Below are 22,929 nucleotides of genomic sequence, written 5' to 3' on the forward strand. Positions count from 1 at the left end.
GGCTGACCGCTATGGTATATTTATGCAATAACGCACTAGGAGGTGTGGTATATGGCCAATATACCACAGCTAAGGGCTGTTCTTAGGCAAGATGCATTGCGGAGTGCTTGGACACAGCCCTTAGCTATGGTATATTAGCCATATACCAAAAACCCCAGTGGAGCCTTATTGCTATTATAAACTGGTTACCAACGTAATTAGAGCAGTAGAAATACATGTTTTGTCATACTCGTGGTATGTCATACCCGTGATATACCACGGCTGTCAGCCAATCAGCGTTCAGGGCTCGAACCACCCAGTTTATAATAGACCCTATACCACAGGTATGACAAAACTTTTATTTTTACTGCTCTAATTCAAATCAAATCAAATTTGATTGGTCACATACACATGATTAGCAGATGTTATTGCGAGTGTAGCGAAATTCTTGTGCTTCTAGTTCCGACAGTGCAGCAATATCTAACAAGTAATCTAACAATTCCACAAAAACAACCTAATACACACAAATCTAAGTAAAGGAATGGAATAAGAATATTTACATATAAATGAGGATGAGACATTTTTTTTTTGGCTGTATGTAATAACACTTAAGATTTTCTGGGCTAACAATGTAAGAAATAATACATTAAAAAAACGAAATACTGAAATGTTTCCTAAGGACTAGAAGTGAGGTGGCCCTCTCTGTCTGCGCCACGTTGGTAACCAGTTTAAAATAGCAATAAGGCACCTCGGGGGTTTGTGGTATATGGCTGATATACCACGGCTAAGGTCTGTATCCAGGCACTCCGCATTGCATCCTGCATAAGAACAGCCCTTTGTCGTGTTATATTGGCAATGTACCACACCTCCTTGGGTCTTAAATATGCCACGGCTGTCAGCCAATCAGAATTCAGGGCTCGAACCACCCAGTTTATACATGTATTTATTCAATGACAGAATCATAGAATTAGAATGAATCATTCTAATTATATGGACAGAATCATCACAATAGAATTCTTATTCTTAGGACCGAATCATCACTGATATTTCAGATTTTTTTCTGATTGTCAGACAGACAAAGATCAATGTCAAGCGGGTGAAGTGACATTTTTCTTGTCTATTTCAATTCTCCCCGTCATATCACACCTGAAAAATAATCATGAATTGGTGGTGTTGTGGAAAATTGTGGTGAGTATGCTTCAGGGCATATCGGGGATCAATCATGCATGTGGATGAAATCCGTTCATGCAATTGCTGAGATAATCCCATCCAGAGTATGTGAAGATTTGTGAAAACACACACACACACACACTTTACCTGCGCATAATCCTCAACCGTGTGTGTTTTTTTTCTTCGCTGAAATGTTTTGCACCGGTCTAACAAGCAACCATTACTGTGTGTCGTAAAATATATTTTCTGTTTGAAGCAATCAGATTTTCCGTTGTTGCTCTGTGCGTTGTTTCCAGCGAATCATATCGCTGCATGCACACGATTGGGTAGTGGGTTAGGTTGTCGAGACTAGTGCTAGATAACTTTCATTATTTAGAAGGGAAAAAAAGGTAAGTACATTTACAAATGCTGTGCATAATAGCCAATATTTGATGTTTTTATTAGCTAGGGGTATTGTGTTATACACGTTGATACAGAGCAGTTTTTGTATTCAAAATCCGACATTTCAATGGCGGTCTGGCTGCTATCGATAGCCGGATGGGATTACTGAAAGTCGTCATGCTAGCTAACTCTTAGCTAGCTAGCGCCCGCTGTCTGCAATTTTGTCTTTTTTTTCCCTTTTTTTTGCAATTTTGGGTTTTGACTGATGACCTGCATGGACAGTGACGTAGCTAGCTAGAAAGTAACAGACCCTGGCTGTTGATACCCCTTTTTTGTGCATACGTGACACTGAACTAATGTGTCTTATCCGTTTCATCATGTCAGCGTGTGGTACTAACGTTTTACGTTAGCTAGCTATCTTCCACTACTCTTTGACGTTGCAAATAGTTAGCTAAGGTAGCTAGCTAGTCAGCCAGGGCATGATGTAGCCACAAACACTAGCCAGCGTAACGACATAATTGCTGATCTTGTTTAGCTACAATGCGATTAGTCTGGCCACCACATTTCAGCATCAGACCTGCTAGCTAACTACTGTCACAGTTCCCTCCTGATTCCCAACTGCCCCTATCTATTAGATCTGAAGGGGTTGGAAAGGTGTAGGCAATGTGGCGAACCCCCCCTTAAAATCCTTTAAACAGGTCTGATCTTCTCAGATCTATAGGAATGAGTGGGTGGGGGCTAAGGGTTGATTTCGGGTGCGTGCTCAATTTCACACATTCTTAACGCTTTATGCTCAAATGCTGCACTATCTGAGGGTTTTCATGTTGTGCAATTGCAGTGAGAAACCTGCAGCTCCTGAGAGAATGCCTCAGACGAGTAAAGTGAATAGTTCTGCAGCAGGCGGCCCTGGGCAGGTGTCTGCACCAGACCACGGTGAGCCGCCGCCACCCCAAGCCGAGCCCAGGGACCTGGCTTCGGGGGATGGAGGGGTAGGAGTTGATGAAGACCAGGGAGACCTCCAGATCAACAAGTCGCCCAGCGATCCTAAGAAGTACAGGTAAGATCAACTTGAAATAAAGAACATTTCTAAATTCAGATATAGCCCGCGTAATCTCTCTTGGATAAATCTACGTAAACATACTGGTATGGACCCTGAACTTAATTGAGCAGCTGACCAATTACGCAATACTAGTTCTGGGTTAACCGAGACTAATAGCTGCATCATCAGAGTGCGTGCGGATTTCTCTACCCGTTCCAGGTTGTGATGTTTTTAGTTTAACTGAAGTAGAACTGGCTTATCATATTCATTTATTTTACTCGCTCTGAAGGTATATCGAGCTGACCAATGGCCTGAGAGTTCTCCTCATCTCAGACTTTAGCGGGGCAGACGGCAAGGACGCCTGCAGAGAGGAGGAGGAAGAGGATGGCGCATCAGGAGGTGGAGAGGAAGCGGAAGAAGAGGGGGATTCAGGGGAGGGCACAGAAGAGGAGGACGAGGATGCGGAAGAAGAGCACGACAGTGACTTTGAGGAGCTAGATGAGGAGCAAGAAGGGAAACAGAAGAAGGGGAGTTCAGAGAAACAGGTTGGTTTCCCTATAGCACAATACTAGGCTAATGCTTTCAGATGACTGATCCAACAGCTCACAGAGGGAGCATAGCCACAAGGGTGCTATGCAGTCAGCTAGTTCACTCTAGGGATAGTGTGATAAAGTGTGGGGACTGATGGAATTTATGAACTGGAAAGGTGTGCGTACTTGCATGTTCGTGCATGATGTGTGTTTTTTAATGTGTCTCCCAGTCTGCAGCTGCTCTCTGTATCAGTGTGGGGAGCTTCAGTGACCCGGAGGACCTTCCAGGCCTGGCCCATTTCCTTGAGCACAGTGAGTGCTTTTAACAGGGGACCTTATGTATTGTAGTGCTATAGAAGATGATGCACATTCTCAATCGAACACTACATTGGAACACTACCTCTAAACAACACGTCTGTCAGTCTTTCTCTCTATTTCTTTACCTGGTCTTCCCTCTAATCTCTTGACTCTCTTTTTGCACTCTCTCTCTCTCGCTCCCTCACTCTTTTCCGCTCTTCCTCTCTTCTCTCAGTGGTGTTCATGGGCAGTGAGAAGTACCCCGCTGAGAACGGCTTCGATGCCTTCCTGAAGAAGCACGGCGGAAGCGACAATGCCTCCACCGACTGTGAGCGGACCATCTTCCAGTTTGACGTCCAGAGGAAGTACTTCCGTGAGGCTCTCGACAGGTGAGCCAAGCAGCCTTAAAGGAACAGTTCAGCCCCAAACCAACATTTTGTTAGCTGTTTTCATGCCTCAAAAGTGGTCCTAAATCTAACTTGTCCAGGGTCGTTTACAATAGTGCACACTTCAAAAATTAAAATAAGTATTTATTATTGGACAAGTTTACTCTCTGTTTAAATAGGTGTCCTTCCGTTTCGTGCCTAATGAATACGACCCAGGTGTGCAGTTTGTCATTGGATGATCTCTCCCATTCCCCAGATGGGCCCAGTTCTTCATCTGCCCGCTGATGATCGAGGACGCCATCGACAGAGAGGTGGAAGCAGTGGACAGTGGTGAGTCGGGGAATAGTTAGAGGATACCACGGCCGCATCTCAATAGTCTAAAGAAGCCTCCTCCCCCTTTCTCCTTCATCTGCTCAGATTGGTTTCACACAGCTGGTCAGCATGAGTGAAGGACTCACGACGAAGGGAGACCAGTGTAGACAACTGAGACCCTTCCAATGTTGAATACCACAGGCTTTTTCCATGCACCAGCCTCAGTCACAGTTTCCACTCTCACTCCTCTAATGGATTGTCCATGCCTCTCCCTTTGATGTGCAGAGTACCAACTGGCTCGTCCATCAGACTCACACCGCAAGGAGATGCTGTTCGGAAGCCTGGCCAGGCCCAAGCACCCCATGGGCAAGTTCTGCTGGGGTAAGGATACACGCATTGGCTGTCATTTCCCAATTATCTCTCCTCCATCGCAAATGCGACCCATGTATCAAAGGCTTCCGTTGTTCGACAAACATTCGAATTCTACTTTATCCTGCTTGTAAAACAAATAGTTGGATGTATTTTCATTTGCACCTTCCTGCTTGTAAATGTCTCTGTGATCGTCAAGTGATGTCTGCCTTTTAAATATGTACACGGTGAGCTTTTATTACATGCTTATGGATGGTAATGTCTATCTGCGCAGTTAATAATGCTGAATAACAGTGTAATAACTTGAATGACTGAAATAACTGTGTTTTAAAACGTTCATTGAAGGTGTAATAACGGATATGTCCCTGTCCTCGGTCTCCCCCAGGAAATGCTCAGACCCTCAAGCACGAGCCCAGAGAGAAGCAGATCAACACCTACCAGCGTCTCCGAGACTTCTGGAAGAGATACTACTCTGCTCACTACATGACCCTCACAGTGCAGTCCAAAGGTAGCTAGCCACCCGGCCAGACGCAAAGGACCCCCACTCCACTGAAGTGAATGGGGATTGTAGTCAGTCTACTGAAGTGAATGGGGATTGTAGTCAGTCTACTGAAGTGAATGGGGATTGTAGTCAGCCTACTGAAGTGAATGAGGATTGCGGTCCGTCTACTGAAATGAATGACGATTGTAGTCGATCTGTTGAAATAAACTTGACTCAACTGTCCTTGTCTGTCCATCAGAGACATTGAACACACTGGAGGAATGGGTTAGAGAGGTCTTCAGCAAGGTGCCCAACAAGTAAGTGCACACGGCCACATGCATGCTGTCAAACATACTCGCGCTCGCTCGCTCACTCCGTCACTTTTTTTGCAGCGCTCAACCGAGACCTGACTTCTCTGACCTCCAGGACCCGTTCGACACACCAACCTTCAACAAGCTCTACAGAAGTACACAGGCTATAAACTAACATTCATACATGTCATTTTATCAACCTGTGCTTACTTACTGACTATACCAATTCCTCAATTTCAATCGTGTGTGTGTGGCAGTTGTTCCTGTGAGGAAGGTGCATGCTCTCACAGTCACCTGGGCGTTACCTCCTCAGGGCAAGCAGTACAGGTAAGCCCCCCCTCAACGATGGCACCCTCACCTGTTCAACCTTTCAAAGATCAATTTAGCAAATATTTCCACCTCACAGTAATCCTGCGCTCCATACAAACTGCTTGGTTTGTCTTGGTGTCTCCGTGTAGGGTGAAGCCCCTGCACTACATCTCCTGGTTGATTGGGCACGAAGGCGCCGGCAGCATCCTATCCTTGCTCCGGAAGAAGTGCTGGGCCCTGGCTCTGTTTGGAGGGAACAGTGAGACAGGCTTTGACCAGAACACCACCTACTCCATTTTCTCCATATCCATCACGCTCACTGATGAAGGATTCCAGAACTTTCATCAGGTCAACTGGCACACACACACACATGCAAAAACACAAACACACACACGTGCCAATGTGTGATGACACACACACACACACACACACACACACTGTGCAAAAACTCATACATGCCCATGTGTGATGACACACACAGTCTGGATGTAAAGTGCAGCCATTTTCCCTGGACAGGTGGTTCATCTAGTGTTCCAGTATATGAAGATGCTGCAGACTCTGGGTCCACAGCAGAGGATCTATGAAGAAATCCAGAAGATCGAAGCCAACGAGTTCCACTACCAGGAGCAGGTAGAGTCACACTTCCCGGTCTAAACCTCTGTCACGAAGCTGACTTTAAGCTGTCACTGCCATGACATAACGCGTCATAAGCATGTCATAAGTGAGTGAGGGCTCTGTACGAACTTCTGTCCCTCCGTCCCACCACAGACCGACCCCATAGAGTACGTGGAGAACATCTGTGAGAACATGCAGCTCTTCCCCAAAGAGGACTTCCTGACTGGAGACCAGCTCATGTTTGAGTACAACCCAGAGGTACTGTCTGTCTGTCTCACCAAGTAGACATTGGATCATTCCTAGTTAATCTGTAATGGCTAATTTCCGGACACTCTTTGTACTGTTGCAGGCCCTAAAAAGTTAGGTCACCCCACAGTATTGTCAGAACAATTGCCCATACCAAAGCCTGTACTGTAACTGGAATGCACGCAACTGTATACTTCATTGAAGTGTGTGTGTGTGTGTCTGTCCTCTACAGGTGATCTCCTTGGCCCTGGCCCTGCTTACCCCAGAGAGGGCCAACCTGCTACTGCTGTCCCCGGAGCACGAGGGCCACTGCGCCCACAAGGAGAAGTGGTTCGGCACCAACTACAGCATTGAGGGTAAGAGCAAGTGTCTCTGATTAGGAGTGCTGATCTAGGATCAGGTGCCGCTTTTCCATTCATTTTGATCTAAAAGGCAAAGCTGATCCTAGATCTGCACTACTCTGAGACACTGTGAATACCGGCCCAGGATTTGCTTAAAGGGAGATTGGCTGAATTGGACCTACAATAGCTGTTATTGTCATCATAACAAGATATGACCTTTTATATGATTCTTCTTACAGTGCTGTAGGGATGTGCCGAGTACTCTGACAAAATTAGTATCGTAAAGGATTTGGAGATTTTTCCAAATACGATTATGACACAAGTATTTTTATTTTATTTTCTGGGATCAGAATAAAGTAATTTTCAGCTGCCAGCACGCATCTCTCTTTCACTCAAACCGTGTGAAGCGCTGTGTTCTCAAAATAACTATTGGCTAGTTCTTCTGTGTAAAGAAACAGGCGGGGTATCGGTTGAGCCTGCTGCAACGATTGGATCAGAACAAGCCGCTTCTCCCTCGGCTTTCATTTCCCCAGACAGACACTCGCACCGCCACTCGTCTCAGGGCACAAGTCTCCCCTTCTACCAACATGTATGAGTCAGAATCCGTAGCTAGTCATTGTTGTTCAGTCAAGGTATTTTCTGTAGACTTTGCTGAGGCCATACGGACGTTTTTATCTGTCTACTTGGCGTTGTTTAGTAGACCTACTTTGTCTGTATAATTATTCCATTGCTGACGACGTCTGCCGTTATGTTGTGATCCATGCCTATGCTTGCTGTTATTATTTCTACTCACCCAGGCATGTTTACCTCCAGGGGTCCTATCAAATGGCTAAATGGTCCATTGTTTGAACATCCTTAAACAATTTATATGTTAGCTTGGTATATAACACCATCCTAGAGCAGGGGGATCTGCAACAGGTCAGTCGCGAGCTTCCAGTTCCACCTATGAGTAGCTCGCCAAACAATTCTAAAAGTGCATGTGTTTTTTGTTTTTTTTCACTTGTTCCACCACAAACTACCGTAAAGAAATCTCACACGCCACAGACACCTCAAGATCCAATTAAATTCACATTATCCCACACCTGGTTAGCCACAATTGGCATAAAAAGCCAAATGTTACACTCTCTGCCAATTCATTTCCAGCAATATTGCCCCTGTTTGTCTGGGTGGTGCGCACGTTGCCAGTTAGCTTTAAAGATAACCGTCTTCTGGGTAGACAGACAGACTTTTCCCCAAACCTTCTAAATTAAATGTTAACTACAAAGTAGGCTTACGGTGCATTTGGAAAGTATTCAGACTTATTGACATTTTCCACGTTTTGTTACATTACAGCCTTATTTTAAAATTGATTAAATAGTTTTTCCCCCAGAAATCTGCACACAATACCCCATAATGACAAAGCAAAAACACATACTCGGTGGCCGTATATTCAGCAGCTTCTTTCGTGACGTGATCAGTTGGTGTGTGATGTTATTGTGGTGTGTTGGTCTGTGACTGACTGAGTGTCCTGTTCTGTACTGGTAGACCTCCCAGAGGAGTGGGCACAGCGCTGGGCCGGAGACTTTGACCTCAACCCCGACCTCCACCTGCCTGCTGAAAACAAGTTCATTGGTCAGTACAGATGATGGACATTGTTGTGTGCCAATCACATTGACTCTACAATATTCACTTTTCAGTCTATTGATGTGTACAATTTTTGGGGGGGGCCATAGTCCTATCTTTTTTTTTTTTGTGTGTATGTGAATGTTTTTTTTTTTTTATCAAACATAAATAAATACTGGGATTGACACAGACAATAGGCGTTTATCCTTTTCCTTTGTTTCCATAGCAACGGATTTCACCCTGAAACCATCGGACTGTCCAGACACAGAAGTCCCGGTGCGGATAGTGAACAATGAGAGGGGCTGTCTCTGGTTCAAAAAGGACAATAAGTTCAAGATACCTAAAGGTGTGTGTGTGTGTTTGTTTATTGGAGTGTGTGTGTGTGTTTGTTTATTGGAGTGTGTGTGTTTATTGGCTTACTTTGGTAATATATAACCCAAGGGAATTGTAGTGCCATGTGATTTACAGAAATGTTAGTAGCTACTAAGCTATTTAACACATTTCAGATGACATGATGTTCTTGTGATTTAATACCTTCCCTATTTTCTTTCTTCTGTTAGCTTATGTCCGTTTCAACCTCCTCTCCCCAATGATTCAGAAATCTCCAGAGAAGTTAGTATTTTATATGAATCAATTTCTTACTAAATCTTTGCTTTTTATTCACAATCACTCCTAGCTGCAAAAGTTCTAGAGGTCGTTTCTAAATGGCTATGTATTGTGCCCCTGTAGCCTGGTGCTGTTTGACGTCTTTGTGAACATCTTGGCCCATAACCTGGCAGAGCCGGCCTACGAGGCTGATGTGGCCCAACTGGAGTACAAACTGATTGCCGGGGAGCACGGCCTCGTCATCAGGGTCAAGGGCTTCAACCACAAGCTGCCTGTGAGTCACATACATACATACATACATACATACATACATACATACATACATACATACATACATACATGCATGCATACATGCATGCATGCATGCATGCATACATACAGTTGAAGTCGGAAGTTTACATACACCTTAACCAAATACATTTAAACTCAGTTTTTCACAATTCCTGACATTTAATCCTAGTAAAAATTCCCTGTCTTAGGTCTGTTAGGATCACCACATTATTTTAAGAATGTGAAATGTCAGAATAATAGTAGAGAGAATTATTTATTTCAGCTTTTCTTTCATCACATTCCCAGTGGGTCAGAAATTTACATACACTCAATTAGTATTTGGTAGCATTGCCTTTAAATTGTTTAACTTGGGTCAAACGTTTCGGATAGCCTCCACAAGCTTCCCACAATAAGTTGGGTGAATTTTGTCCCATTCCTCCTGACAGAGCTGGTGTAACTGAGTCAGGTTTGTAGGCCTCCTTGCTCGCACACGATTTTTCAGTTCTGCCCACACATTTTCTATAGGATTGAGGTCAGAGCTTTGTGATGGCCACTCCAATACCTTGACTTTGTTGTCCTTAAGCCATTTTGCCACAACTTTGGAAGTATGCTTGTCCATTTGGAAGACCCATTTGCGACCAAGCTTTAACTTCCTGACTGATGTCTTGAGATGTTGCTTCAATATATCCCCATAATTTTCCTGCCTCATGATGCCATCTATTTTGTGAAGTGCACCAGCCCCTCCTGCAGCAAAGCACCCCCACAACATGATGCTGCCACCTCCGTGCTTCACGGTTGGGATGGTGTTCTTCGGCTTGCAAGCCCCCCCCCCTTTTTCCTCCAAACATAACGATTGTCATTATGGCCAAACAGTTCTATTTTTGTTTCATCAGACCAGAGGACATTTCTCCAAAAAGTACGATCTTTGTCCCCATGTGCAGTTGCAAACCGTAGTCTGGCTTTTTTTATGGCGGTTTTGGAGCAGTGGCTTCTTCCTTGCTGAGCGGCCTTTCAGGTTATGTCGATATAGGACTCGTTTTACTGTGGATATAGATACTTTTGTACCGGTTTCCTCCAGCATCTTCACAAGGTCCTTTGCTGTTGTTCTGGGATTGATTTGCACTTTTCGCACCAAAGTACGTTCATCTCTAGGAGACAGAACGCTTCTTCTTTCTGAGCGGTATGACGGCTGCGTGGTCCCATGGTGTTTATACTTATGTACTGTTATTTGTACAGATGAACGTGGTACCTTCAGGCATTTGGACATTGACTGCCAATGATTAAGATTTGTGGAGGTCTACCATTTTTTTTCTGAGGTCTTGGCTGATTTCTTTTGATTTTCCCATGATGTCAAGCAAAGAGGCACTGAGTTTGAAGGTAGGCCTTGCAATACATCCACAGGTACACCTCCAATTGACTCAAATGATGTCAATTAGCCTATCAGAAGCTTCTAAAGCCATGACATCATTTTCTGGAATTTTCCAAGCTGTTTTAAAGGCACAGTCAACTTAGTGTATGTAAACTTCTGACCCACTGGAATTGTGACAGTGAATTATAAGTGAAATAATCTGTCTTTAAACAATTGTTGGAAAAATTACTTGTGTAATTCACAATGCAGATGTGTTACCCGACTTGCCAAAACTATAGTTTGTTAACAAGAACTTTGGAGTGGTTGAAAAACAAGTTTTAATGACTCCAACCTAAGTGTATGTTAACTTCCGACTTCAACTGTACATGCATATCAAATGAAATTTCAAATCAAATATTATTGGTTACACATGGTTAGCAGATGTTAATGCGAGTGTAGCGAAATGCTTGTTCTTCTAGTTCCGACAGTGCAGTAATATCTAACAAGTAATCTAACAATTCCCCAACAACTACCTAATACACACAAATCTAAAGGGATGGAATAAGAATATGTATATATAAATATATGGATGAGAGGTGGCCGAGTGGCATAGGCAAGATGCAATAGATGGTATAAGATAGAGTATATACATATGAGATGAGTAATGTAAGATATGTAAACATTATTCAAGTGGAATTGTTTAAAGTGACGAGTGAGTCTATGTAGGCAGCAGCCTCTCTGAGTTAGTGATTGCTGTTTAACAGTCTGATGGCCTTGAGATAGAAGCTGTTTTTCAGTCTCTCGGTCACAGCTTTGATGCACCTGTACTGACCTCGCCTTCTGGATGGTAGCTGGGTGAACAGGCAGTGGCTCGGGTGGTTGTTGTCCTTGATGATCTTTTTGGCCTTCCTGTGACATCGGGTGCTGTAGGTGACCTGGAGAGAAGGTAGTTTGCCCCCCGTGATGCATTGTGCAGACTGCACCACCCTCTGGAGAGCCTTGTGGTTGAGGGCGGTGCAGTTGCCGTACCAGGCGGTGATGCAGCCCGACAGGATGCTCTCAATTGTGCATCTGTAGAAGTTTGTCAGGGTTTTAGGTGACAAGCCAAATTTCTTCAGCCTTCTTTGGGACCATCAATGCTCCAGACATTTTTTGGTACCCTTCCCCAGATCTGTGCCTCGACACAGTCCTGTCTCAGAGCTCTACGGACAATTCCTTTGACCTCATGGCTTGGTTTTTGCTCTGACATGTACTGTCAATTGTGGGACCTTATATAGACAGGTGTGTGCCTTTCCAAATCATGTCCAATCAATTGAATTTACCACAGGTGGACTCCAAGTGGTAGAAACATCTCAACGATGATCAATGAAAACAGGATGCACCTGAGCTCAATTTCTAGTATCATAGCAAAGGTTCTGAATACTTACAGTACCAGTCAAAAGTTTGGACACACCTACTCATTCAAGGGTTTTTCTTTATTTTTACGTTGTAGAATAATAGCGAAGACATCGAAACTATGAAATAATGAAGTAACCAAAAAAGTGTTAATCAAATCAAAATATATTTTAGATTTTAGATTCTGTAAAGTTGCCACCCTTGGCCTTGATTACAGCTTTGCACACTCTTTGCATTCTCTCAAGCAGTTTCACCTGGAATGCTTTTCCAACTGTCTTGAAGGAGTTCCCACATATGCTGAGCACTTGTTGGCTGCTTTTCCTTCACTCTGAGTTCCAACTCATCCCAAACCATCTCAAATGGGGATGAGGTTGGGTGATTGTGGAGGTCAGGTCATCTGATGCAGTACTCCATCACTCTCCTTCTTGGTCAAAGCCCTTACATTGCCTGGAGGTGCGTTGGGTCATTGTCCGGTTGAAAAACAAATGATAGTTCCACCAAGCGCAAACCAGATGGGATGGCGTATCGCTGCAGAATGTACCTTGAATTCTAAATAAATCACACTGTCACCAGCAAAGCACCATCACACCACCTCCATGCTTCACGGTGTGAACCACATATATCTACTCTGCATCTCACAAAGGCACAGCGGTTGGAGCCACAAATCTCAAATTTGGACTCATCAGACCAAAGGACAGATTTCCACTGGTCTAATGCCCATTGCTCGTGTTTCTTGGCCCAAGCAAGTTTTTCTTATTTGGTGTCCTTCAGTAGTGGTTTCTTTGCAGCAATTCGACCATGAAGGCTTGATTCACGCAGTTGAGATGTGTCTCTTACTTGAACTCTGAAGCATTTATTTGGGCTGCAATTTCTGAGGCTGGTAACTCTAATGAACTTATCCTCTGCAGCAGAGGTAACTCTGGGTCTTCCATTCATGTGGGTGTCCTCATGAGAACCAGTTTCATCATAGCGCTTGATGGTTTTTGCAACTGCACTTGAAGAAACTTTCAAAGTTCTTGAAATGTTCCGTATTGACTGACCTTCGTGTCTTAAAGTAATGATGCTGTCGTTTCTTTTTGCTTATTTGAGTTGTTCTTGCCATAATATGGACTTGGTCTTTTACCAAGTAGGGCTATCTTCTGTATACCACCCCTACCTTGTCACAACACAACTGATTGGCTCAAACACATTAAGAAGGAAAGAAATTCCACAAATTAACTTTAACAAGGCACACCTGCTAATTTAAATGCATTCCAGGTGACGACTTCATGAAGCTGGTTGAGAGAATGCCAAGAATGTGCAAAACTGTCATCAAGGCAAAGGGTGGCTACTTTCAAGAATCTCAAATATAAGATACATTTTGATTTAACACTCTTTTGGTTACTACATGATTCCATATGTGTTATTTCATAGTCTTGATGTCTTCTATTATTCTACAATGTAGAAAGTAGTCAAAATAAAGAAGAACCATTGAATGAGTAGGTGTATCCTAATTTGACTGGTACTGTATGTAAATAAGGCATTTCTGTTTTTTCAGTTTAATAAATTAGCAAAGATTTCCTTGTCATTACAGGGCATTGTGTGTAGGTTGCTGAAGATTTTTTTTCATTTAATCAATTTTAGAATAAGGGTGTAACGCAACAAAATGTGGAAAAAGTCAAGGCGTCTGAATACTTCCCAAAGGCACTGTACATACACATACAGACACGCACATTATGTCCACCCTCACACACACGTACAGTATACACACACTTACATACAGCTATTCTGCACTCATTCTACCAATTCATGCAACCCTAGTCTACACTGAGTATACAATACATCAGGAACACCTGCTCTTTCCATGACATGGACTGACCAGGTGAATCCAAGTGAAAGAAGGCTATGATCCCTTATTAATGTCACTTGTTAAATACACTTCAATTAGTGTAGATGAAGGGGAGGAGACAGGTAGAAGAAGGATTTTTAAGTCTTGAGACATGGATTGTGTATGTGTACCATTCAACGGGTGAATGGGCAAGACAAAAGATTTTTAGTGCCTTGGAACGGGGTATGGTAACAGGTGCCAGGCGCACCAGTTTGAGTGTGTCAAGAACTGCAACGCTGCTGGGTTTTTCACACTCAACATTTCCCATGTGTATCAAGAAGGTCCACCACCAAAAGGACATCCAGCCAACTTGACACAACAGTGGGAAGCACTGGAGTCAACATGGGCCAGCATCCCCGTGGAATGCTTTTGACACCTTGTAGAGTACATACCCCAACAAATTGAGGCTGTTCCGAGGGCAAAAGTGAGGGGGTGCAACTCAATATTAGGAAGGTTTTCCTAATGTATTGTACACTCCGTCTATAAACCCATTCTGCACTTCAGCAAATGTGCCCTAGCTTCAGACAACCCTAAAGCTGACCTGCCAACTCAACCTCCCTGCCTCTGTCCCTGTGTTAGTTGCTGTTGAACTTGATAGTGGACCACCTGGCAGACTTCACGGCTGAGCCCGGTGTGTTTAACATGTTCGCGGAGCAGCTGAAGAAGACCTACTTCAACATCCTCATCAAGCCAGAGAGGCTGGGGAAGTGAGTTGGATTTCTGACACTGTGACTTCTCAACCCTGTATAGCATACAGCATCTGGCTGCTCGTTCTCTGCAACTCCACCCACCCATTTTCTTTTTATGTGTCTCTCTCTAGCTGTCTTTCTCTCTTTATCTCTCTCTCTCTTTCGGAACACGAGTCAGAGTTGTAAAGTGATAAACTACCTTCAAAACCGTAACAATGATACATTTGGTGTGATGGTGAATTATTTGAACACATTTTTTTCCCTCTTCCTCCCCCTCTCTCCTACATCTCTCTCCTTCCTTTCCCCTCCCTCTCTCTCCCTCTCTCAGGGACGTGCGTCTGTTGATCCTGGAACACTGTCGCTGGTCGGTCATCCAGAAGTACCAGGCCATCATGAAGGGCCTCACCGTGGATGACCTCATGACCTTTGTCAGCGGCCTCAAAGCCCAGCTCTACACCGAGGGGCTGGTGCAGGGCAACTTCACTAGCACTGTGAGCACAAACTGACACATTCAGACACACACACACACACACACACTTCACTAGCACTGTAAGCCTCTTTATAAACACACACGAACACTGTCTGATGCACATAAACACACCTACACACACTGTTTTTAGCTTGTCTAGAGAGGACAGACTAAAATAGCTGTTTAGCACTAACCCCGGCACTTGCATCCCAGATCTTTCTTGCATGCTGATTATTGTCCTAATCAAGTAGGTGATGTGAAGTAATACATTTTAATTATTCTGCTGCTATCTCTATGCTATAATAATCATGCTATTAGGCATTATGTAATTGTTCTTTGCCCACAGGAGTCAATGAAGTTTCTGCAGTATTTTATTGAGTAAGTATCCTCCTCACTCTCTTTCTTAACTCTGAGAAGCAGGTCTGTAGCCTTCAGGTTAGCGCGTTGGACCAGTAACCGAAAGGTTGCTGGTTCAAATACCGTAGCCGACCAAAGTGAATGAAAAAAATCGGACAAATATAAGCACCCCCTTTTTATTATTATCGTCAAGCAACACAGTACTTACTTACTATTGTTATTACTTGCGATGATTGAGATTTGTGGTTGGTATGACCTACTTCAGTTGAATGAACTGATTGTAAGTCGCTCTGTACAAGACCGTCAGCTAAATGAATAACATGTAAATGCAATTATCTTCTGCGCTCTACAGCAAACTGCAGTTCAAACGTCTGTCTGTGGAGGTCCCTGTGCTCTTCAGAGTGGTGGAGCTTCCTCAGAAGCCTCACCTGTGCAAAGTCAAGTCCCTCAACAAAGGAGATGCCAACTCTGAAGTTACTGTCTACTACCAGGTACCTAACGTTCACCCAACATTCAGCCAACCTTCACCCAACATTAAGCAAAAAAAAATTTTCCCCCCACCTTCAACCAACATTCGCTCAACATTACAGTTCGGTGTATTATGGTTATGTCTGTGTATGTGGTCTTTTGCTGTCGATAAATAACCTGTCTTTTTCTGTCCTTGTCCAGTCAGGCCTGAAGAACCTAAGAGAACACACGCTGATGGAGTTACTGGTGGTAAGTGTCGTAGCTAACAAGGCTTGACTGGAATACTGAGGGCTCTATTTTCGGTCGGCGCCAAGGTGGCGCAAGTGTCAAACGCACGTTAGTTTGCAATTTCGTCACGTAAAACCTGGAGCACTGGCATTTTACAGCCCTAACGCCAGGTTCGGCAATTTACCCGTCTTAACAGCTCGCTCGCGCTGAGGTGGGAGGGGTGGCAATATTTGAGATGTGTCCTTAAATACAAGAGCCAAAGTGACAATTTCCTGCAGCCCATCCTATTTGGAAATATTGTTGTATTAAAAAACAGGTGCTTGTTTTCCGTTTCATTTCAAGCCCTCCATAGTTGACCCTTACCCCAGGCCTAGACTAATAAGGCTGCTCCAGCAGCAATGTGTCTTGTCTTTTTTAATCCTGGCCCTGCAAAGTAGCCTATCCATAAAAGGTGTTTAAACGGTCTATTCGTCAGAGTGCCTTGAATTGAAAATACGCTGCACATCCTACCTGCGTACTTCATTTCGTTTGTTCAAGTATCTATCCCAGAGAGCACCTCTGGTTCCCGAAGATGCACCCCTCCTAACTTACTGCATTATAGGACTGAATAATTTTAGTATCAACGACAGGCCTAGGCTATATTTTGCTTATTGAGAACGTGTTTCACACATACAATACAATTTCCGAGAGCCTAGTATTTGATTTATTTTGGGGAGAAGTGCGATGCATAAAGACATGTAGGCTAGGCTGTACTCGTTGAAGCCAATTACAACATTGTTGACCTGACTGCCGACAATCCAAACATAGGCGTTGAGCAAGTACTGTTTTATATTTTATATATTTTTTTCTGTTGCTATTAGGCTATTCGTTACTGTAGCCTATGCAGTTTAATAAACTGTAGTACCAATCCACAGTGGACCAGGATGAGAATAGTCCATGCCCCCAGCCGAATTGGAGTTGATGACAATGCAAAGACCGTCAATAACATACAGAACTTGAGGCAAATGCATGCAGTACAGTATTAATCCATGGAACACTTTGATTGGCCAGTGAGTGGCCAAGTTTTCGTCATACCTACAATTTGTTTATTCATCAAAACCTAGCCCTTTCGAACCACTGCCAACTATTGCGCTCAAAATTCGAGCTGTGAAAATAAATACTAATATTTCGGACAGACCTATAGTGCTACCGCCAGCGATTCGATTTACCATTGCGTTTTAAAATAGTGCCCTGAGTCAGTGAGTGGTGTTATGGGTTAAAGGGATACTTCAGGATTTTGCTACGCCCTTTATCTACTTCCTCAGAGTCAGATGAACTCATCGATACCATTTTTATGTCTGCATCCTGTATGAAGGAAGTAACAGGTAGTTTCGAGAGCCAATGCTAACTAGCGTTCATAAAATGACTGGAAGTCTACGGTATGCTAGCTGTTACCATAGACTTCCAGTCACTGCGCTAACGCTAGTTAACAACTTCTTTCAAACTGCTTGCGGAGACATAAAAATGGTATCCACGACTTCATCTGATTTGCCAAAATCCCAAATTATCCCTTTAATGAGGTGTACTATCTTTGCTGCTCTGTTCCCAGATGCACATGGAGGAACCTTGCTTTGATTTCCTCAGGACAAAGGAGACTCTTGGGTTAGTTCCCCCCCCCCCCCCCCCCCTTCATAACTATAAACAAATAAAGAACTAATATGTAATAATATCTAATAAGTAACTACTACTTAATAACCATTACTTAACAGAGCAGTGTTGACTGATTTCAACTCTGACCTTGTATCCATCAGCTATCAGGTGTACCCCACATGCAGAAACACTTCGGGAGTCCTGGGCTTCTCCATCACCGTGGAAACGCAGGCCACCAAGTTCAAGTGAGTCACCAGCACTGTAAATCTCTTATGCTACACTTGATCAAAATGTTGTTGCGATACAATTATTTAATTTCATGTATGATGTATTGGAATATTCAACATGCATAAGGAAACCCAACTTGTAGCTGTGCGTCAGGGTCAGTGACAGCTGCTGATGTTTTGTCAGGGGCAGTTCAGAGGAGAAGGATGGTAGCGTCATATTCAGGTCAGATGGTTAGCATTGTTGATAGTAGAAGTGTATTACACAGTAGCAGCACAATATGCTTCTCATAAGCCTGAGAAGGTTATCGAAAGATTACAAGGGCAAGATTTGTGTAAAAAAGAGCACAGATGCATTGAAAATAACTCTCTTTTTGGGAGATGCCATCCCCTTTCGTTTTTTTTTTATACAAATAACAGGCAGTCTGACGCACCCGGTGTCCTTTTCTCTCCCTCCCAGCACGGACTACGTGGAGAACAAGATCGAGGAGTTCCTGGTGAGTTTCGGGGAGAAGATGACCAACCTCACGGACGAGGCCTTCAAGACCCAGGTGACCGCTCTCATCAAGCTCAAAGAGTGTGAGGACACGCACCTGGGGGAGGAGGTGGACCGCAACTGGTTCGAGGTGGTCACCCAGCAGTACGTCTTCGACCGCCTCAACAGAGAGGTAAGACTGTACACGGTCACAGCCGCATGGTTTACTCGAACTCTGTCATAATGTCGACATCAGGGGTGGCTCTCCTCCAGGGACACTGGGGGGCACTACCCCTCCATCAAACACTACATGACCAAAAGTATGTGGACACCTGCTCGTCGAAAATCTCGTTCCAAAATCATGGGCATTAATATGGAGTTGGTCCCCCCCCTTTTCTGCTATAACAGCCTCCGCTATTCTGGGAAAGCTTTCCACTCAATGTTGGAACATTGCTGCGGGGACTTGGTTCCATTCAGCCACGAGCATTAGTGAGGTCAGGCACTGATGTTGGGCAATTAGGCCTGGCTCGCAATTGGCGTTACAATTCATCCCAAAGGTGTTTGATGGGGTTGAGGTCTGTGCAGGCCAGTCAAGTTGTTCCACACCGATCTCGACAAACCATTTCTGTATGGACCTCACTTTGTGCATGGGGGCATTGTCATGCTAAAACAAGAAAGGGCCTTCCCCAAACTGTTGCCACAAAGATGGAATCACAGAATCGTCTAGAATGTCATTGTAGGCTGTAACATTAAGATTTCCCTTCACTGGAACCAAGGGGCCTAGCCTGAACCATGAAAAACAGCCCAAGACCATTATTCCTCCTCCACCAAACTTTACCGTTGGCACTATACATTCGGGCCGGTAGCGTTCTCCTGGCATCCGCCAAACCCAGATTTGTCCATTGGATTGTCAGATGGTGAAGCGTAATTCATCACTCCAGAGAATGTTTCCACTGCTCCAGAGTCCAATGGCGGCAAGCTTTACATCCCTCCAGCCGACACTTGGCATTGCACATGGGGATCTTAGGCTTGTTTGCAGCTGCTTGCCCATGGAAACCCATTTCATCAAGCTTCTGACAAACAGTTATTGTGCTGATGTTTCTTCCAGAGGCAGTGAGTGCTGAAGCACGGTTGCAACACTCACTATGAGTATTGCAACCGAGGACCGATGATTTTTACGCGCTACGTGCTTCAGCACTCGGCGATCCCGTTCTGTGAGCTTGTGTGGCCTATCACTTCGCGGCTGAGACACTTCGCGGCTCCTAGACGTTTCCACTTCACCATGGCCGCACTTACAGATGACTGGGCAGCTTTAGCAGGACTCACTTGTTGGAAAGGTGGCATCCTATGACGGTGCCACGTTGAAAGTCACTGAGCTCTTCAGTACAGGCCATTCTTCTGTCAATGTTTTATCAATGGAGATTACATGGCTGTGTACTCGATTTTATACACCTGTCAGCAACTAGGGTGGCTGAAATAGCCAAATGCACTAATTTGAAGGTGTGTCCACATACTTTTCTATATTTAGTGTACATGCCAGGCTGCTTCAGCTCACTAGTTCCCGCACTAGGTGGAGGAGGGGGCGGATGAAACGTCTGGGGGAGAGAAAGGGTAGGAATGTTTATTCATGCATTAAGTCATCCTGTCCCGCTGTGCTGCAGATTGAGGCTCTGAAGCTCATCACCAAAGCAGAGCTGGTGTCCTGGTTCATGGAGCACAGAGACACCACCAGCAAGAAACTCAGCGTGCATGTAAGTCTGCCAGCTTTGACTGTGTGCGTGCGTGCGTGCGTGCAAGGGAGAGGGAGTGCGTTGAGCATTCCCCATGGATTGAATGGAGAGGGATCTCATTCGCTTTGTCCATTTTTAATATTCACAGTCATTGGCACTATCCTACTCTCAGCTATTCCAGAGCATACTGTAATCTCGCGCTGTCTCTCTGTGTCAGGTGGTAGGCTTCGGAGAGGAGGAGAACGACCAGGCAGGCCAGAGCAGCTGCGGCCCGAACCCCGCAGAGGGCGACGAGGACCAAGGCCAGGCCCTTAAAACCTCCTCCTACGGAGAAGTGTCCAAGCTGACCTTCCTGCCCGCCTCGCCCATGCTGGCCGACGCCACGCTCATCAACGACATCCGCGCCTTCACCTCCTCCCTCACCCTCTACCCCTACCACAAAATCCTCAAGTAAATCATTTCCGCAAAGCGGGAGGCGAATGAAGGAGCAGGGGGAGCCATATTAGCTCAGGACAACGATCCAGGCCACAACGCAGTGCAGTGGCGTCGTCAGAAGGGAAACTCTCCTTTCTCCCTCTTCGTTCCCCACCTTTTCACTTTCTCTTTTCATCCAAGATAATAAAATAGCAGCAGCAGCAGGCACTAGTATTAATAATTGCAATCACCACTAGTTCGCTAGGCTCAAAAGCAGCCGGTGTTAAACGGAATTGGTCGAGAGCTTGTCCATTTATTCTCACCGGTCCCTGATGGATTGAATCGGAGGAATCACCTTTGCTGTGAATGGTAGTAGTAGGGACTCCGGGTCTGGCTGGCAGGAGGGCAGACAGAGAGGGTGGGAAAGAAGAGAGGGTTCTATCATGTATCTGTCATATCTTCATTTTGTTGTTTTTTGAACTTATTATCACATCGTATGAAGCATCACCGCTAACATTGAAGGATTGTGTGTATTTTAACAATGGACATCAGGGTTAACATCCGTTCATGCTGTAAGATTCTGACCGTAGAAAAGTGAAGTATGTTTGTCATACCAGTAAGCCTGATTCATGTTCGGTATGTGACGTAGTTTCTGATTTGTTTTCAAGGTATTGTTTTAACTGTAATTGTGTTTGTAAAGAGGCTAAAGGGAAAACCTCACTGTTACTGTATACTGTAGGTTTAACATTTCAGCCCTACCTCTGCCTTTAAAACCACTGGATGACTGGCATGTTTTAATCTATAGCCTGTTGTTATCATCTTTACATGTAAATATTTATTAAACGTGAAATGTAGGTTATTTCAGGTGTTTTTGGTCTTCTCTTTCATATGACGTCATGCGGCATTGATGGCCAATTCTGTTAAATGCCCATTTTACAGTTGGTGCTGAAACATTGTTGATGGATGAGGTACGTTTTCATAGCGTACTTACCTTGTACTGTCCCTGAAATACATGTAAAGCACTGGGATTAATGCCAACTCTCAAAGCTGGATCCTTCGATCCCCAGTTGATCAGGTGGGTATGGAACGATGCACAACCTTACCCGAGACCCTCTATCACAAGAATGTTCTTGTGATATTCCCAAAGGTTGCACCAAACATTACTACAATGTTCTGCAATTTCCAAACATGTTAGTTTTTATGAAGTTCATAGCATATTTCTTGTAGGCTTTAACATAATATTCCATTGACGTTCACGAAATACAATTTTGTACCTTGTCTTGGAGTTCCTTAGAAAATGTTATACTTTATCAATAAATCCTGAGGAGATGTGGTATATGGCCAATATACCACGGCTAAGGGCTGTTCCTAGGCACAACGCAACGCCTGGACACAGTCCTTAGCCTTGGTATATTGGCCATATACCACAAACCCCTGAGGTGCCTTATCGCTATTAGAAACTGGTTATCAATGTAGTTGTAGCACTAAAAATACATGTTTTGCCATACCTGTGGTATACGGTCTGATATACCACAGCTGTCAGCCATTCAGCATTCAGGGCTGGAATCACTCAGTTTATACCTAATACAACATGCTCAGCATGCACATTTATAGCTCAATGCATAAGAAAGCGGAGTAGTATACATCCCCATTGTTTCTAGATTTAATTTCAATTTGCGTTTGAGGACTGTATTGTAGGCCCACTACACGGTGACATAGACATACAGTACCAGTCAAACGTTTGGACACCTACTCATTCAAGGGTTTTTATTTTTGATACAGTAGTCAGAATGAGTCCTCTAATGCTCCGTTGTGTTGACTCTTCATTCATTCTGGTGCAGCGTCTCAACGTATCTCTCTTATCAGCTGTTGTCGAACACCCGAGTTGGAAAAGACCAGTGAATTCTACGAGATCAGATCAGAAGAACAAGAGGAGAGTGAGAAAGGAAATGCTCTAGTCACTGGGCCTCTAAAGTAACACAGACTTACTCCCAGCAGTTCTAATATCAATAGATGGCTTGGCCTTATTAAGGTGAAGAGGTAGGTTCCAGGCCTCTTCCCAGGCTGACTTTAGATCAGTGCTTAGGGACTTAACAACTTTTACACGCAACCATTCACACACACTACATTCACACACAAATGTTCCAGACCTACCTGAACCCAACCATGTTGTTCCTGACCTACCTGAACTCACTCATATTGTTCTAAACCTACCTGAACTCACCCATATTGTTCCTGACCTACCTGAACTCAACCATATTGTTCCTGACCTACCTGAACTCAACCATATTGTTCCTGACCTACCTGAACTCAACCATATTGTTCCTGACCTACCTGAACTCAACCATATTGTTCCTGACCTACCTGAACTCAACCATATTGTTCCTGACCT

General features: G+C 44.2%; 1 protein-coding gene across 1 annotated transcript; it reads left to right on the forward strand.

Annotated features, from left to right (window-relative positions):
• Positions 1 to 1,420: 1,420 nt before the first annotated feature.
• Positions 1,421 to 21,396, forward strand: LOC115158041 (nardilysin). The gene is made up of 29 exons (XM_029706516.1): positions 1,421 to 1,538; positions 2,369 to 2,587; positions 2,859 to 3,114; positions 3,330 to 3,411; positions 3,632 to 3,785; positions 4,039 to 4,112; positions 4,380 to 4,475; positions 4,849 to 4,971; positions 5,204 to 5,261; positions 5,337 to 5,410; positions 5,513 to 5,582; positions 5,714 to 5,912; positions 6,081 to 6,194; positions 6,333 to 6,437; positions 6,658 to 6,781; positions 8,291 to 8,377; positions 8,595 to 8,714; positions 8,929 to 8,980; positions 9,098 to 9,248; positions 14,434 to 14,561; positions 14,872 to 15,034; positions 15,359 to 15,390; positions 15,722 to 15,860; positions 16,039 to 16,086; positions 17,654 to 17,706; positions 17,856 to 17,939; positions 18,379 to 18,586; positions 20,055 to 20,144; positions 20,341 to 21,396. The coding sequence occupies exons 2-29, from the start codon at positions 2,394 to 2,396 to the stop codon at positions 20,575 to 20,577; spliced, it is 3,315 nt and encodes a 1,104-aa protein (XP_029562376.1). The 5' UTR covers positions 1,421 to 1,538; positions 2,369 to 2,393; the 3' UTR covers positions 20,578 to 21,396.
• The last annotated feature ends 1,533 nt before the right edge of the window (positions 21,397 to 22,929 follow it).

The sequence above is a fragment of the Salmo trutta genome, chromosome 22 (genome assembly GCF_901001165.1).
Source record: "Salmo trutta chromosome 22, fSalTru1.1, whole genome shotgun sequence".
Taxonomy (NCBI): Eukaryota; Metazoa; Chordata; class Actinopteri; order Salmoniformes; family Salmonidae; genus Salmo; species Salmo trutta.

What these genes read in the sequence shown, in the direction of transcription:
- LOC115158041 (XM_029706516.1), top strand. Translation starts at nt 2,394, where the DNA reads ATGCCTCAGACGAGTAAAGTGAATAGTTCTGCAGCAGGCGGCCCTGGG. An exon ending in ATTCAGAAATCTCCAGAGAA is followed by an intron (nt 8,981 to 9,097) that starts GTTAGTATTTTA and finishes GTGCCCCTGTAG; the next exon opens with CCTGGTGCTGTTTGACGTCT. An exon ending in ACGCAGGCCACCAAGTTCAA is followed by an intron (nt 17,940 to 18,378) that starts GTGAGTCACCAG and finishes TCTCCCTCCCAG; the next exon opens with CACGGACTACGTGGAGAACA.